At 40.5% G+C, this 16,627-nt stretch overlaps 1 protein-coding gene across 3 annotated transcripts in view; it reads right to left on the bottom strand.

Moving 5' to 3' along the window:
• Nucleotides 1-3,112: 3,112 nt before the first annotated feature.
• Nucleotides 3,113-16,627, bottom strand: part of DDAH1 (dimethylarginine dimethylaminohydrolase 1) — a 244,529-nt gene continuing 231,014 nt past the window's right edge. For all 3 annotated transcript variants that reach the window (XM_061183944.1, XM_061183943.1, XM_061183945.1), the window contains 2 exons: nucleotides 8,419-8,562; nucleotides 3,113-6,172 (listed from right to left, as the gene is read on the bottom strand). In XM_061183944.1, coding sequence (XP_061039927.1) covers nucleotides 6,056-6,172; nucleotides 8,419-8,562 — 261 coding nt within the window. In that variant the 3' untranslated portion in view covers nucleotides 3,113-6,055. The remainder of the gene's footprint in view (nucleotides 6,173-8,418; nucleotides 8,563-16,627) is intronic.

Raw genomic sequence — 16,627 nt, 5'->3', positions numbered from 1 at the left:
CTTGTTTGGTTCCTGAACTTTTCCTGCGTTAGTGTGAAATATGCAAAGTCTGAAATATGCAGTCTTGTACCCTGATGGGATAGTGGGAAATTTCAACACATAGCACACGTTTTCCTAGTTTAATTTTTGAGCAGTTGTCCTCTGAGTTCTGGCTCAAGGCCCTATCTAATCAATAAGAGTCCTTGTCCATGAGCAGGAACTTAAAAAAAATTATTTAAAAAAGTTTAAGCACAAGAAAAGCAAACTACCTTCAGAGGCTTGTGTTAATTCACCCAAGCTCTTTCTTGTTATTCATAGCCAAATGACTAAACTTTCTATTTATAAATAGAGGGTGCTTCCTGAGACCTAGGGACCCATCACTGCTTTTAAGCATTCATGTCACAAGCCATCACAGGCTATATTTTACCAAGTGGTTAGAGGGCAGACTGGTTTGAATCTTTTATTTATTTATAGTGACTAACATACTTGGCACTTACACGTTCTCCTAAAAGCCTGATAACTCCCGTTATCTTCTGCTATAAGTGGTCCTGCTTTCACTGAGTTAAAAATGAGTGTTTGGAGGGGGAAGGGAGATGAGGGCCATTCCGATTTGCCAACAGTTCCCTAAGGCAGGTATGTCTTTGGAGCAGCCTTGCTGGGTACCAAGGAAACCTGCGAATTCACCATGGAAGCTGTCAGGCCAGCTTACAGGCATCAATTATGAAAATCCTGAGTTATTTCTGGAGTAGGTGATTGATGTTTCAAATAGAAGATGACATTTTGATGGGCTCCAGACTTGCTGTGATAGGAGTTAATGAGGATAATGATGATGATAATGATATTTACATTATACCTTTCTTCCAAAGAACCTTTTAGTCTTTTTATCTCATTTGTGTTGAAAATGTCCCTTTGTAGTTGGGAGGGGAAGGTGTTATTAATCTGTTTTTCAGGAGAGAAAATATAGAGTTAATTGCTGAGCTCTCAGGTTCCATTTTGGTGATGAGAAGAGATGTTTAAATGATGAATTAAATTTGGGGAGATTAAGTTTAGAAGAACACCAGTCTCAGTTCCCATTCATCCTATACAATGCTGCCATATCAAGCTCCATTAGTATGACTCCCTGACCCAAAAGTCTTCTGGGGACATTCACAGACTGCCAAATTCTGTCCAAATACCCAAGGCCCTTGACATTCCAACCTACATTGTCTTACTGTGCTCTTATATTTGTCTCATGTTTCAGCCAAACAAATCCACTTGCTTGCCTCTACCACGTGCTCTGAGAACCCCATTCTCCTTTCATAATGTTTATCATGCTTGCTGTAATTTGTTTAATGTCTGTCTTCCTACTTGGATGTAAATTCCAGGAAAGCAAGGACAATCACCACTGTATCCTGAGGGCCTAGGCAGGTTAACAGGCACACAGTAGGTGCTTCTGAAGTGTACACTGTGCTCTCCCACCTCCATGCCTTTGTCTTGCTGTTCCCCAGACTCTATCCTGGCTTCTTGAAGCCAGAGCTGACTTTCAAGCCCAGATTAAACCCTGAGCCCTCTGTCTGATCTCCCCTACTTGGGAACCACCACAGCACCATTCTTTTTGGTTCCTCCCTTACCTTCTGTTGTGTTATGATCATCGGGGTGCTTGTGTGGTCTTCCTTCCCCGCCCTTCCCAGACTGTCAGCTCTCAAAAGACAGGAGCTGCACCCAGGAGCCTGGCAGAGCGTGGGAACTTGCTAAACATGTACTCATGTGTCTAAAATGATTGTTGACCAGCATTCTTCATTCAGCAAATTCCCATTTCCAGAATCTGCAGCTTGTCGTGAGAGGGGATTTGCTCATTCTTACCTTCCTCCACTCTCTGCAAGGCTGGGGGGAACAGTCAGGGGAGCCCTGCTAACTCTTGCTTTAAAAAGTGTCTCCCTCTCTCCTCTAAGAGTAGCACTGAACTCTGGCACGTGGGTGGAAGGTTCCATTTCCTGTGGCGGCCCAGAGCAGGTTTGCAGTTGGCAGTTTTTAGTTTCGTTGTCGTTAATGGCAGCCTAAATAATGGAGAACTAACTGACGCATCGTCAACTGAGCGGTGTGACTAAATCAATGACCTCTCCAAGGGATTTTAGTACTGGTTTGTGCTTCTGATGGGCTTTTGCATGTACCCTTCAGTTATGATAAGAGGACTATGGATTGAGCTAACCCTCGGGGTGTGTGAGAGCTTATAAGCAGAACATGTTTGATAGCCTAAAGACCCCCGACTACTAGAAATGTGGGCACACCAAACATCTGTGATAGAACACTCCACATAAATTAGAAAAAGCTGCTGTCACAACCGTATTGTGAATTATTCAGGGCTGTTAAATTTGATGATGTAGATCTATATTTATTGACATGGAGAGATGGCCACAATATACTGCTAAGTGAAGGAAGCAGGCTATGGAACAGCATGATTATGTACAATCATTCCATATTTATATCTGTATCTAGTCCTAGATGTGAGGATATTCTCCAAGATGTTAATAGTAGCTGTCTGTAGGTGATAAAATTTGGGGTAATTTTTTTCCTTTACTTTTGTTTTTATGTTTTTTTGGGTAAGGTTTGATTTTTATTTTTGCAGTGAGCGGTTATTATTTTTACAGTCAGAAAAAGAGAACAATGAAGCTACTTTCACTTTGAAAAAAATTGTTGGAAATAAAAAGCCTTATTAAAAAAACCTTCATATTTCCTAAAAAACTCTTACTATAAAATAAACAAAAACAAAAACCAAACTCTTGCATGAACACAGGAAAAAATTTTTCAACTGTCTCCATAACTGAGCCATATTATAATGTGCTGACGACAGTTAGGAGTCAAAGGAATAAGGGAAGGCTTTTTTAGGAGGAACATATGTGAAATCAAGATCTCCTGACCTCACGTGGATAATATGCGTACTTTTAAAGCACCAGAAGTTTGAAGTATCCTTTGATTATCATTTTAATCCAAGCTTTTGATAGCAGTTGACTTACAGGTATAGTATTTCTAATTCCATAGCTTATAGGACAAGAGAAAACAAAAAACAAAAAACTTCCCATCTCTGGTAGCAAAGAAATGGTGACTTCATTCACCACAGCAGTTTCTGTTGCAAAAAAGAGACATAGGCTATTGATCACAGTACAACTCACACTTTATTCCATCGTGATTGGTATACTTGTAGGATCAGTACAGCAAGAGACTAAAATCAGTGCAGAATTTCTCTGGACTAAAGGGCTGTGAAAGGCATTACTGGTTTTGGCACACAGAGTGGATAACCGTACATTGGCCGTAACAGAATGGTCAGTGCGATAAAATGCACGAATCTAACACCATGTGGAAATCACGTCTGAGTTCTGTAGAATGTTAAGGAGTAAATAATTACGAAGACTAACATGCAACTCTAAATAAGTCACATTGTTCATCTACAGACTATTTCCTCCCTTCGAGATGAAGAGATGGCCTTAGTAACCTGTTCACAGTAGCTTAAAAGAGCAATCAATACACAGTAGAGAGATCTGCTTGCTGATTTCTATAGCAATTCATCACAGTTGAAGAAATAATGCTAAATCATGTACTTTCTCTATATTGTCCTTAGTAAGTTGAATCTTACTGACCAAGTGATTCTGACTCAACTTTTATTTACTTAAATACAATTTCTAATGTCTTTATAATGTCAAAAAGCAGTTTCTGTTAGCTTTTCCTTATAAATCACAATGGACAAGAGGGGAACCTATGTAACGGGGTAGCGGGTTGTCTTTCCACTTCAAAGATAACATGATGCTGATGAGTACACCAAAGAAGTAATACTACTATGCTGCAAATATTTTAGGTTTTCACATCATCGTATCACAGAGAGAGTCCAAAGAAGCCAGCCTTGTAGGTGATGTAGCAGTGCAGAATAAGATTCTGTAGAAGAGGCACATAGATTCTAAGTGATTTCTTGAGACAAAGAGAAGGAAAGATGGAAAGACGCAAAGAAAAGGAAAAGTGAAAACAGCCCTCTGTAGAACAAATGGTTCAAAAGAAAAGTTTATTCACTTGCAATTAACTAAACATAATAGAGAACAGTTCTTTAGTTTGCAAAGCTAGAAATAAAGATATTGGAAATTATACGCCAGTTAGCTGTACTATTAAGACTGAAGTGGCTGATTGAGTGAGTTTTCCTGTGGTTCTTTTTGAGGGAGGATTTCTGTTTTTGCCAGCATAGGGCCGGATTTAACCCCAAAGGGCAACCATAACTACTGAGGACAATTTTTCTTTATTAACTTGGGCATGTGGGTAACATTCATTCTCTCTGTGGTAAAAACATATTATTCACCCATGATGAGACAGTTGGAAATATGACAGTGACCAAGATACGTTTCAGTAATAGGATGCATGAAATTAGATATTTGAACGTGATATGAATATTAAAGTCAAGCAAAAAGAAAAAGAAGGAGGAGAAGGAATTTCTTCTAAGTCCGACATAAAATGATCGAATAAATGAAAAAAATAGTAGTTAAGGTTGTCTTGGCTTGCTCAGAGGTTTCTCACTTCCATTTGTTCAGGGGGAGATGAAATGAATGAAGGTATTCTCTCTTGGTCACCAAACATGAGGAATGTCTGATTACGAACACATTAGGTGAGCCTAGCAAGACTTGAAGTAGCATTCCTTAAACTCCCTGAATCTTAATCTTAGCCATAGGCAATACAGGAAAGGTGGAGATGACTGGGAAGTTTGATAAAATGCCTGAATCAGTCACCATTCCTTGGAAAGTACCATTTCCCTGGTCTGCTAAAAGGCTGATTCTTTCATTTAAGTAAAAGACAACCATCTCTCCCTTCACTGCGGCATTGTTCTTTGTAGGAGATTCGTGTCAGTTTAAGGTTGTGTAATTGGAAGGCTACAGAGGAAAGAAGTTTTAATTGAATTCCACAGTAAACATTCATGGATATTTCAAAGTAGAATTGTCCATTGTCCGCGGCTGGTTTCAAGCACCAAGCCTATCACTTCCTGAACGTGCTCCATCTGGCTCGCACTAGACCATCAATAATCATTTTTAGGTGTAATGTCTCTTTTGAAAGAAATGACTCTGTAGATCAGCAAAAAAATAACTCTGTAGATGAAGGGGTAGAAGTCTGGAAACAGGGTGAGTCACAATGGGGGGAAATGAAAGTAAACTGAAAGAAAAAAATAAGTCTATTCCCCAAGGTCTGTATATGGCCAGTAATAAAGCAAAAATTCATGGAATGTGACTTAAAGACTTTCTAAAGTGTTGTACTCATGGGGTGTGTCCGAACTTCTTGATCTGCAATCCCCTAGCGACCAACTGGTGCTGAATTCACCTTCCTAGGTGTCGTGCCCTACTTCTTCTAGAATTTAGATCTCTGGGGCAAACCCCATTGGGATGTGCCTCTGTGCAGCGAACTCTCCCCTAAACAGCCGCTCTGACTTTGGTCACGGCTCTGCTGAGGGGCCTGTTTGACCCTCTGGGGGAAAGCGGTGGTGGCGGCAGAAGATGCAGCGGCGAGGCAGAAAGACTGCTGGCAGACAGGGTCGACCTGCAGGAAGGTGTGCAGAAGGCAAGACCCCGCATTCTACCCAAGGTCAAGGTGACTGTGATAGAAGTGGGAAAGTTTTCATACTTCAGAAGGAAACAAAGAGGGAAAGGAGGAGGATCCACAGACCAGGGAATTTCACAGGAGCCAAAGATAATTAATGATATACAGAAAGAAAATCCAGCTTAGCCGACTGATCAAGAAGACATTCTTCGGTTTATATTGGCAAATAAACGATTTTCACACTGATAATACAAACACTAAAACGAGTGTTTCCTTACAATGATTAATCACATTTCAATAATTCATTAGCTCTATATTTTCTAGATTGCTTAATTCACTGAGCAAATCCACAGTTTAGGTACCACCTCGAGGGGAGGCGCTGGGGGAGGTGCAGAACGAAGCAATTAAATTTAGAATTGTAAACCAGAGTTAGTAGCACAGTGGCATAAAAGATTGTCAATGAAAACGGTAGGAATGGGTACAGTTATTGGCCTTACAAGTGCAGTATTGCCGGCTACAAGGGAGAGACTGCAACTCAGGAGTCTACTTTCTTGTTAATTAAAATCGAGCAGCAGGTCAGCAGCCCGTCCACCTTTTCCAGTTCAGACTGGCTCACGGGGATCAGCATATGGTCCTTCAGCTTTTCATAAACCTGCAGGAGGAATCAAGGAAAAGTAGAGAAGAAGGCTTATGTTTCTGCCTCTGTCTTCCCTGGCCCCCAGGCCCACCCCCTCCACCTGGGGTAGAGGATTCATTTAGCTTGTAAGTTTAGGCTTTTCACCCATTGAACCCCAAGATATGCATGTAACCAAGACCACACACATGCTTACAGCGATACCCAGAGAGCTAGCAGCATTGGGTAACCACTAGCTCTGTGCTCTAACCTCAAAGCCAAAGATGTGTCAGAAATGTGGTTGTTACTAGAAAGGCCTTTCCTCTGCCCTTGTCATTGCTAGATTAAGTGATATATGAAAGTTGGTGGATGTGTTTACAGTCTGAGTATGACTCTTTCTCCACACTTCAAAACCCTCTCAACTATAATGTTCCTTTCCTTAATAAGACCATTGGAAAAACTTGACAAAGTATAATTTAAGAGAAGGATTTCAGGTCAAACTGCTTTTAAATTACAGGTGTGTGAATTTTAGAGCATCTTTTGACACGAATAGAAAGAAAGCATGTGTCAAACCTTCAAATTAACAGTCCACAGATTTTTTCTCTGATGATAAAACAGAGAACATTTTTTTTTTTTTTTAAAAAGACAAAATCACTTGAAAATACACTGCCTAAAAACAATCTACCATGCTTCTGCAGGATGTACTTTGGTACAGCGGTTAATTAAGAGTGCTGGAACCACACAGAGTTGGGTTCCAGCCCCAGTTCTGTCAACTTACTGCTCCAAGTGTAATTTTAGTCAAGTGGCATCCCCTCGGGATTATTTCTCTGTAAGATTGGAGTAATAATAGCACCCTCACAGGGCTGCTGTAGGAATGAATAAGATAATGCATGCAGCGTGCCTGGCACAGTGCCTGGCACAGCGGAAGCACTCAATAAACATGACATTACTGTTTTTGGTGGTAGACCCAGGGCTGAATTCAGAAGCAGTTAATGGTCATCTTGTTATCAGATGATTGATGTGGCTGAAGGGGTATGAATGATCCAGAGCTGTGTTTCTCCAAGTGAGTTCAGTGACCAGGGTGCTTACTGATACTGCAGATTCTAGGGTGGGGGGTCTAGGAACCTCTATTTTTAACAACCCTGATGCACATTAAATTGTGAGACCCACTATTCATCTGAGAGCTGGTTAAGCCCCAGTCCAGGGGGGTCAGGGGTCCTATATTTTCCTCAGGTTCACACTTTCAGCCATGGAAAAAGAAAAAAAATTATCTATTTATCCTCTTCCCCTGCTCTCTTTTTAATCTGCTGAGGGGAATCCTGACTATGAGGATAAGCCTAGTAATTATACAGTATTGCATATTTAAAAGGTAGCATAAACTATTTTCTAAAAGTTTTAAAGCTTAAGATTAAAAAAAAGAGAGAGAGATCAGTGGTTACTAAGACTCTTCTGTAATGCTTACTATAAATATCTTGCTCCTCTGGACAGAGATGAACGTACTGAAATGCCTACAAAAGATATGAACACTTGAAGGATCTATGGACCAACACCCTTAATCTGCTTGGTATGATTAAACTGAAATTACCAAAGTATACGGATGAGACTGGCAGAGTGCCCTGAAAGACTGGGAAGATTTTCTCAGACCAGGAAAGAATTCCATACGGAGGGGGCAATTCCCTGGTTGGAACATAAATGCAGAGCTACTTGGAGGGACCAGTTGGCTGGCTCCAAGTGTGCTATATTTATATTTCTTCTTGTTCTATCCTTTCAGGCCTTTGTTGCCTAGGATGCGTAGCCCCTGCTTTTTTGTAGCCCTGACAATGAGCACCCTTCTCTTTGGGTCATTCCTACTTCTCTGACTTAAGAAACAAATGACCCTCTGACGAGGGGCAGCTTAGATTTGTCAGAAAACAATGATGCAGTTGGCCATCTAATTGTAGGTCTCTATGCTTAATGAGCATGTCAGTGTCAGGAAGTACATTTAATCAGAGCTGGAGCACAGACTTGGGAGCTCCAAATACTCATTTGAAAAGGTCTGAATACCAGGCATGATCATCTCAATTACTTTGCATGCATTAGTGACCAATGACACTAACAAGAAGAGCGAGTTAAATAAACTTTCCTTGGCCCTAAATTATGTTATCCTTTTGGCTTTCCTAATGATGTGTATAGGGGAAAAGGAAGCCCTGTTATTTGTCACTCTATTGTGAAAAAAATCCCTAAGCAGGAAGGCTACAAAGGGAGGCCTAGTCAGCTGCTGTGGCAGGAAGGACTTTTTTTTTTACCTTTGCACTTTCTGGATACTCTTCTGGGGTTCGGTGCAGCAAGACGTGGCCTTTATTGGGGATATTTAGATATAAGCAGTTTGCGGCCGTGTCATCAGGCACAGTGAGTTTGTCGTAGCGGTGGTCACTCATCTGTTGCATGATCTATAAAGAGAAACAAAGCAGGCCTAAGCAGAGGGTCTCCCACACTTGCCAACAGAAGGAGGGCAGTGTGGTGGGATAAAAGCTTGCAATCCATACCTAAGAATGTTCCTCTGTGTTGAAGTTCCCGTCTATTACCTCTAGACACTTAGAACCAGAAGAGGAAAACTGGATGTAGCTACGATTCTTTGGAAGAATTATAAGGGTTCTTCTTGTTCTTTTAAAAGTATGTGTTTGTCTCTAAGTTTTTAAGGGTTTTAAAATGATTTTTTTTTCTAGTTTTTTTCATAAGCTCTATCAGAAAGACACATAGACAAAAGGCCCAGCTGGGGTTTTGATGATATCCTCAGCTGAGTAAGCAGGGCTGCTCTGGTCTATAGGGAAAAAGGACCATAGCAGTAATCAGAATGGTCAGTAGCAGTAATCAGAATGGTCAGTTAACTGATTTAGCAATAACTGCACACACACACACACACACACACACAAACATAATTTCCTCTTCTAGGTACATTTAAATTGAATTCACTTGTCTGTTAGCAGGTGCTGCCCTTAATACAATGAACATAAAAATCCCTTGGGGAGAATGTTAAAATCATATTCCAAGGCCTTGCCCCCAGGGATTCTGGTTTGGCAGATTGGAGGTGAGGCATAGTAATTTGTATTCTGAAGCCCTCCAGGTAATTCTGAGGCAGATGGTCCCTGGACCACACTTGGAGAAAAGCTGACTTAGCAGGTCCATTCATCAAGTGAAGGGTTTATTAGTACCTTAGTATAAAATAACTTAAAAATAAGACAAAAATGAATTCTGCAAAGAACTTAAAATATTGATATCTCATCTTCAGCCCCTCAACAAATTAAAGCAAAAATGCAAAGAACAACCTTCCCCACTCCCCTGCACCCCTCCCCCACACCAAAAATATTCAAACATTAAAAACAAAAACAAGTATGATTTTGGGCTTACTCATGTAGACTCTTTCCATTCTTTATCATTATGTATATGTTTTAAGCAATCTGCCAAAATGTCATGCCATGGAGGTATAAGATCTTTTCACTGTCTGGTTCTAATCTATCTTTCCAGCTAGGTCTTCCTTTACCCCTCAAGATTTGTGTGGAAATGGGCCTCATATTATAGGACCCCAGAGTTAGGTCTCTTGTCTACTAAGTCATGGAGGCACTGGACAGTAAGATTTATGGTGTGGAAGAGCAGAAGAGACGCCGCGCTCCCTGCAGAAACTTCACTCCCACGAGGATGTGAAGAGTACAGATGGTAAGGCCTTCTTGACTCACCAATCAGGTAATCCATTCTCTTCTCCTAGTGGGGAATATGTCAAGAGCAGACAGAAACCAGGAGTAATATGATAATGGAATACCCTTCACACAGAAGGAAACATCAGGAGTGGGGATGAGCTTAAGCACTATATCAAAGGCTTAGAGACACAAAGATAAACAGACATAAATCCAGTTTTTGAAGAGGTCACAGCCTAATGGAGGAGACTGTCAGACAAATAGACAATTATATTACAATAAGAACAGGCAGAGCACCATGCTAAACATTTTACATTTATTACTGAATCCCCAAATTCCCATTTTACAGATGAAGAAATTGGACTGAGAGAGGTCAAATAACTTGCTCAAGGTCATAAAGGTAGATTTAAACCCAGATCTGTGCAACTCAAAACTTTATTTATTAATCATCTCACTTTGCTCTTTCTTGACTTCCAGAGCTGCAGCAAAATCTCTCCCCTACAAACTACCATATCATCTACTTTTTCACACTTATTTGGTACTTCTAATTTATGGTCAAAATTAATCATGGTACCATTCATTCTCTTTTTGTGTGTAATCCTGTTATGACATGGTACAGTTTGGACTTGACTGGACATCTCTTTCACACTTTTTAATTTAAATTGTTCCCTGAGGGGATAGGCCCATAGGGTGGATCATCCATGGGTAGGGTGGGTTCTTCCTTAGAGCCCAGCCTGAGAAACCTTGTATCTATTCAAGGACATGGACAATTTAGAACTATTATAAGCAAATTAACAACATATTCAATTTAGCCCTCTTTATAAAATGGATATGCCCAAAAATAATATGAAGAGGCTTGTTTAAGAGAAAAAGATGCAGACCCAAGTAGCTCTCCTCTATTATGAATTGCTATTTAATTATATCCTAGGCAGACTTTCTTTTGGCTGCTTTCAAAAAAAAATAATAGTAGCTTCCCTTTATTATTTTGTAGGAGGGGACACATTAAGACGGTGAACTCTGGATAAAGACCTGGGTTTAAGTCTCTGCTGTATCCTTTGTGAGCTACAGAAATTCAAGCTTTCTTTTGACTTCTTAGTTTCCTCATCTATAAAATTGGGATAATAATAGTCTTTGACATACTTATTGTGAAAGATAAGTGAAGATAATGAATATAATTAGGTGCTGTACTAAGCCCTTAATTAGCTACTAGTATTTTACGACAGCATGACCAGACAAACAAGGTTCAGGTTTCCAGTCTGCAGTCCCATCTACTGTTCTGGCAAGCTTTGCCCTTTAACCTCACACTTAAGATAGCCTGTTCTGAGGTAAAGAAATCACCTATGGCTCTTAGTACAAGATGAGTTGAAAGAGAAAGAAGCATAGCAAGTCCACACCTCATAGGCCTTGACTATAACTTCAATGGTCCCATGAGCAGCCCAGCAAATTCCCCACCTCTCAGTCTGACTCATGCATGTCCGGTGGTGACTATGAAGCAGAAACATGGAATGTTATACATTCCAGAGGAAGTGTTATCAAGGATGTTATCACTGCTTTTTGTTTATCAGTGAAGGAACAAACTAGAATCTCCAAGGTTGCAGAGAAACCTACCTCAGAAAGTGCCCATTTTCTCTGTAATAATGGAGACTGAATCCTTCTCCTGGTGTGCTTTATTTACCCGGCCTTCAGCTCTCTCCATGTTCCCTCCCATCTCCCCACATCCTAGCTTGAACAATACCACCCCCCACCCATGTGCTTGATTTGTTGTTCTTCAGTTGATGGTATTTATGTGAAATTCTAATTGCTGTTTTTCCTCACTCTTTAATGTTTCTCTCTCTTCCGGGCCTTGTATTTATAATTTATAACTTCTGGTGGGAACATTCCTAAAATTACTGACATAAGGGCCAGTACCCAACCTAGCACTGTTTGAGAATAGTTTCATTTTTTTCATCACTGTGAGGAAAGGAGTTATAATATTCTTAGAGCGGAAATAATTTAATGCTGGGAATACATAAAGTAATTCACTGATAAATTCTATTGAGAGATACTCTTAAAATAAATGTCTTAACAAAACCACCAAAGCCGCCTTAGGAGAAGCTTTTCAAATAATTTATCAAGGCCTCATGGTTATCATTTTAAGACAGGTTAAAATATGTGCCAAAAGAAATGACTTTTAATACTAGAACAGACCCTGTTTGGAGCAGTGAGTGGTTCTGCTTAACTGTGGAAAGAAAAATACAAAAGCTCTGTCAGGCGTAGTCTTTCTAAACTAAAAGGATTTAGGAAGTGGTAACTATAGATAATAAACAAAAAATACATCTTTTCCATGAAAAAGCTAAAGGTGTTTATTCTGAACACAAAAGGTTTCTCTCTTTTGGGACAAAGAACAGGTTTTTCTTTTCCTGTTAGTGATTGTTTTTCTTTCTCTTATATGTTGTTATTGTCTGAATAAGACAGCTTGCATTTATTTATGGCTGGGTTCAGAAGACGCATGTATATACGCAATGCAGGGCGCTTGCCATCCAGAGGGGAATACACAGAAAAAGGTTCAGGAGACTGTGTGTCTCTCTAGCATCTCTCCCCTGTGGTGTTGGAATGGCACTGTGAGGATGTGAGGATGTGCTCCCCGCCCGCCTGGCAGGGCATCACCTCAAAGAGCTCAGGCTCCCAAGGACAGAGCCACCGCCAGGCGGAAGAACAGGTTCTGCTTCCGCTTTGTGGATGCACAGAAGCCTTTGTTAAAAGATGAGTATCATTTCAAATATTCCGAGAATGTGGCTGCTAGGCTGTTTAGTTCCATGTCCCAACATTTTTTCCTAAAAAGGGGTGGAGGCGGTGTATTGCTCCAGAGCCGTGTGTAAAGTGTTCTTCTAACACCGGGGGCTATACTTCCTGCTTCTGGCTGCGCTGGGAGCCAGCACGGAAAGGAGAAAACCCCTAATCCGTCCCCACGCCACAAGTTCCCGAGAGGCCCCGGACTCCGGGTAACACGCAGGAGTTCTACAGGGCTTTGGGGGAGTATCTGAGAGGTTAAGTCGCTGCTCTAACTGTCTTTTCTGATTTCTGCCATTTCCCGAAGGAGTTATTCCGCTTTGTGTAAAAGAGAGTAATTACTGAATATCATCAGGACTGGATACAACTGGTGTTCCGTTCAATTCAACTGTCCTCTTGGAGCACCCCCTTCAGGCCGGGCGCGATGGCAGTGGGAGGTGGGAACGGGAAAGAGATGCGAAGGTAACTTGGTCACGGATTCTGCCTTCAGGAGATGATAATCTATAATTTAAGGTAGGTCAAGGGTAAACTGGCAGTAAAAAGAAAGTCAACCTCACTCCTGACAGAGGCATCTCTTTAACGAAGAAGGCACGTAGCCGTGAGAGGAAATGGCTCTGAGAATCATCTTGGCCACGTTGTGGTGGTCTGTTACACAGCTGCTGGTTTGGAGGAACCGGCCTTGCTCCCCAGAGGGGAGCTGTCACAAAACAGAGTGGGAAATGTCTGGCTTCCAGCCCAAGATAATTTGCATGGCTAGTTGCATTAACAACCAGGCATTTCCGGCAGTTCCCAACATTTCTGGGAATTTTCTCATCCAAAAGTCTGGAAGGCAGTTTCATTCTCCCACTTGTTACTCATGGTTTTTTTGTAGTACATCAATTATTCCGAAAAAATTCCCAGGCTATGTTGTTTCACAGAACAATGTAGGATGCATTGGTCAAATACCGAAGCAAAGTTATATAGAACGTATTTAAAGATGTTTAGGAAACAGAGCACATTTTTGGCTTGCTCATAATTGATCTTCCTATGAAATATACATATGTATTCATCTCAACATATCAAAATGGAGCCAACTCAATAAAGCAACTCAGTACAGATTCTATTGAGATATACAATATATGATGCTCAAGCACACTTTTCATTGCTCCTGGATATCTAAAATCATTCATACATTTATTTATCCACCCATTCATCAACAGTTTATTGAGAGTCTGACAATACACCAGGCATCAAGTCCTTGCAGTCCTTTTAAGGCTGAGTCAAATAGCTATGAATAACATTCTAGAATTGATATCATGTTTTCATTTTTTAATGGTTTTTCCATGGATCAGCTCAAAATGAACATAACCTGAGAGAGGTTGTCTTTTAAACAACCTCTCTGAATTGATGGGCTGTGATCCTAAGAATGAGGTTACATGGTTCTTTTTAGTTAAATCTGGGCAAACTTTCAATGCCAAATATTCCCTTCCAAGCTAGCTGACATTTCCTCCACAAATTATCTCATGGGGAGCTGCTGCTTTTACTCAGATCGTATGGTGCACGTGAAAATGTAGAGGAAAGAATTCTACTATTCAAACTACAACCACAAGTCACATAAACCATTTCTGGAAGGAATCTTCAAACACAGTGGTTTCTGTGGAAGGCTGGGAAAAACACCCCATGCTCTTACAGGACCACTCTGAGCTCTGCGGAGGGCTGGGGAGCAGGGCATGGGCAGAAGGAACAAGGGGAGCTTCTATGGGTAGTCACAGCCCTGATTTAAGTTTATGACTCAAGGAGTGGAGAGGAAAAAAATCAGACCAAAGTACTTCCAAAATGCAAAGTCTGGCATCCTACCTTCCCTTCTTACCCCTGCCATGCTTCTCTAAGACTAGTTCTGTAGCAGAAGCAAATCTCCCACAGTCTCATTCCTATGTCTTGAATAAGTACAGTAGACAGCTGCCTACTTGGCTACTGAGGTCATGCCCTGGCTATGTTTCTTCAGATGCCTGCACCCTAAATTCAGCTCCTAAAATCTCATCATCAAAAATTAACTTCCTTGGGTATTGGGAGCGGGGTGATCTTTCAGTTTCCCCTGGGTCATTCAATAGCAAGAAAGAATTGGAATGTTTATTGAGCTACCTTCTCTTTATTGATGGTTTATCTATCTTCCCTTATTTCTTTCTTTAACAATTCATTTTACAGATAAGAAAGCCAAGGTTCAGATAATTCAGTAATTTTTCCAAGGTCACACATTAAGACAGAAATCCAGGATTCAGGTCCAGGTGAGTCAGCCTCCAAATGCCCACCTTTTTCCTGTCACACCAATCTACCACCTTGCCAATAGCCCTTGAAAGATTAGACTTGGAGCTCACTAACTGACAGCCTGTGGGCTAATTTTTCTTGTAGATACAATTTATTTGACATGCACATATGTTGAAAAGTTTGCATTTAAGTGCATTTTAGACAGAGAAGGTCTGGCCTCTGAAGTCATCCGAGTTTGCTACTAGACTACATAGGTTGGTTTCCAGAGCTAGCTACTCTATTACTTAAGTAGATGAAGGAAGAGCAAAGCCTTTGGGAATGGAAAAAGACAGTGGGTGAAGAGGCATTATCACCTCTAGAGCAGTAGAGGGGTAAGCTCCGAGGTAAGAGATGAGAAATGGCCAAACACACACACTTTGCAATGATGCCCAGGACCAGCCCTGTTCACTCAGACCCCACCACTGGTGGATTAATGCTTAGTCTCTGTATGAGCAAATGATTCCTTGGTTATCTCATCAGTAAGGCACACATTCAAACATTTTCCTTGCAATAATTGTAATTGTTTTGCTTTGAGACATTCAAAATCCTCTGCCCAGTCTGCTTGGCCATTTGTGAAAGGGTTGCCTGGGGGTTAGGGAAAGTCTATGCACAGGAAAGAGCATTCTTTTTTTTTTTCTGGAACAGTGTGAAGAAAATCATCATTGGGACTTTCAACTATATCGCTCTACCTAACTGTACTCTTAGCCTGGGCACCGAAGAAAAAAGTCTTTAGCATATGTTTAGTGCCTTGAGATCTTCAGCTCCAGCAATAGTGTGCTGGTAAATATGGGGGAAAACATATGCATAATATACCTACAGAAGTTTATTATAAATTTTACTGATATAAAGGATGGGTAGCATCCTTCACAATTTATAAATAATAATAAAAATTTCAATACTCTTGACTATAAATTTCATATTGTCAATTGATTCTCACAGAATGCTTCTGTTGATTTTTGCAGAGCTTGTGCATTTGAGGCCAACCTAATAGTTGCAATTGACAAATCACTGTAGTTCCAACATGGCTGCTGGGTGATATTTTGTTTACACTAATGAGTAAGACAAATGAAACAATGAAGACATATATTGGAACTTTACTTGTTTGGCAATGACGTGAGGGACTTCTTTGCTGAAGTGCATAGTAGTTTTTGAATACTGGAAGAATATTTCCTCATTTTTCCCTCAATGTAATGGCTACACACATGACACATTTTTAAGTTTAATCTGCATGACTAAAAATTTCCCCATCACTTTCTTATGTCTAGACAATCAATAAAATGATAAATCAAGTCCTGTTTTGTAGATTTGCTGATTTCTGTGGTGCAAACATTCTCACCATAGGCAATTTCAAGTTACCAAAGTGACATCTGAATATGGCATTGGGAAGGGATGTGCATGGGCACACTGTTACGTAACATCACCATACGCACATAAACAGATGTAAATAACTGTAAGAGCACAGCTAATGGTAAAATGCAGTAATATAATTAGGAAGGGATGAGTTTTAAATATTTATTACCCTTGTTTTTAATAAAATTTATTTAATCATAAGTTTATGTAATCTGATTTTTAATAATGGATGTGTTTAACAACCAGCTGTCAAAATTCCCCAGAATGCAATAGTTGACCCTGGTAAGCTAGTTGAAGCTGGCTCCAGCAAACCCCTGCCCTACACAGGGGACTTCATGGTTTTACAAGACTTGGTTCCTGAATTTCAGCAGAAGTTGGCTTTTCACAGAAAGTTACCTTAAGTCACTCTCTACCTTCTTTG

Source organism: Eubalaena glacialis, chromosome 3 (assembly GCF_028564815.1).
Source record: "Eubalaena glacialis isolate mEubGla1 chromosome 3, mEubGla1.1.hap2.+ XY, whole genome shotgun sequence".
Classification (NCBI taxonomy): domain Eukaryota; kingdom Metazoa; phylum Chordata; class Mammalia; order Artiodactyla; family Balaenidae; genus Eubalaena; species Eubalaena glacialis.
This window is presented reverse-complemented; position numbering and strand designations above follow the sequence as displayed.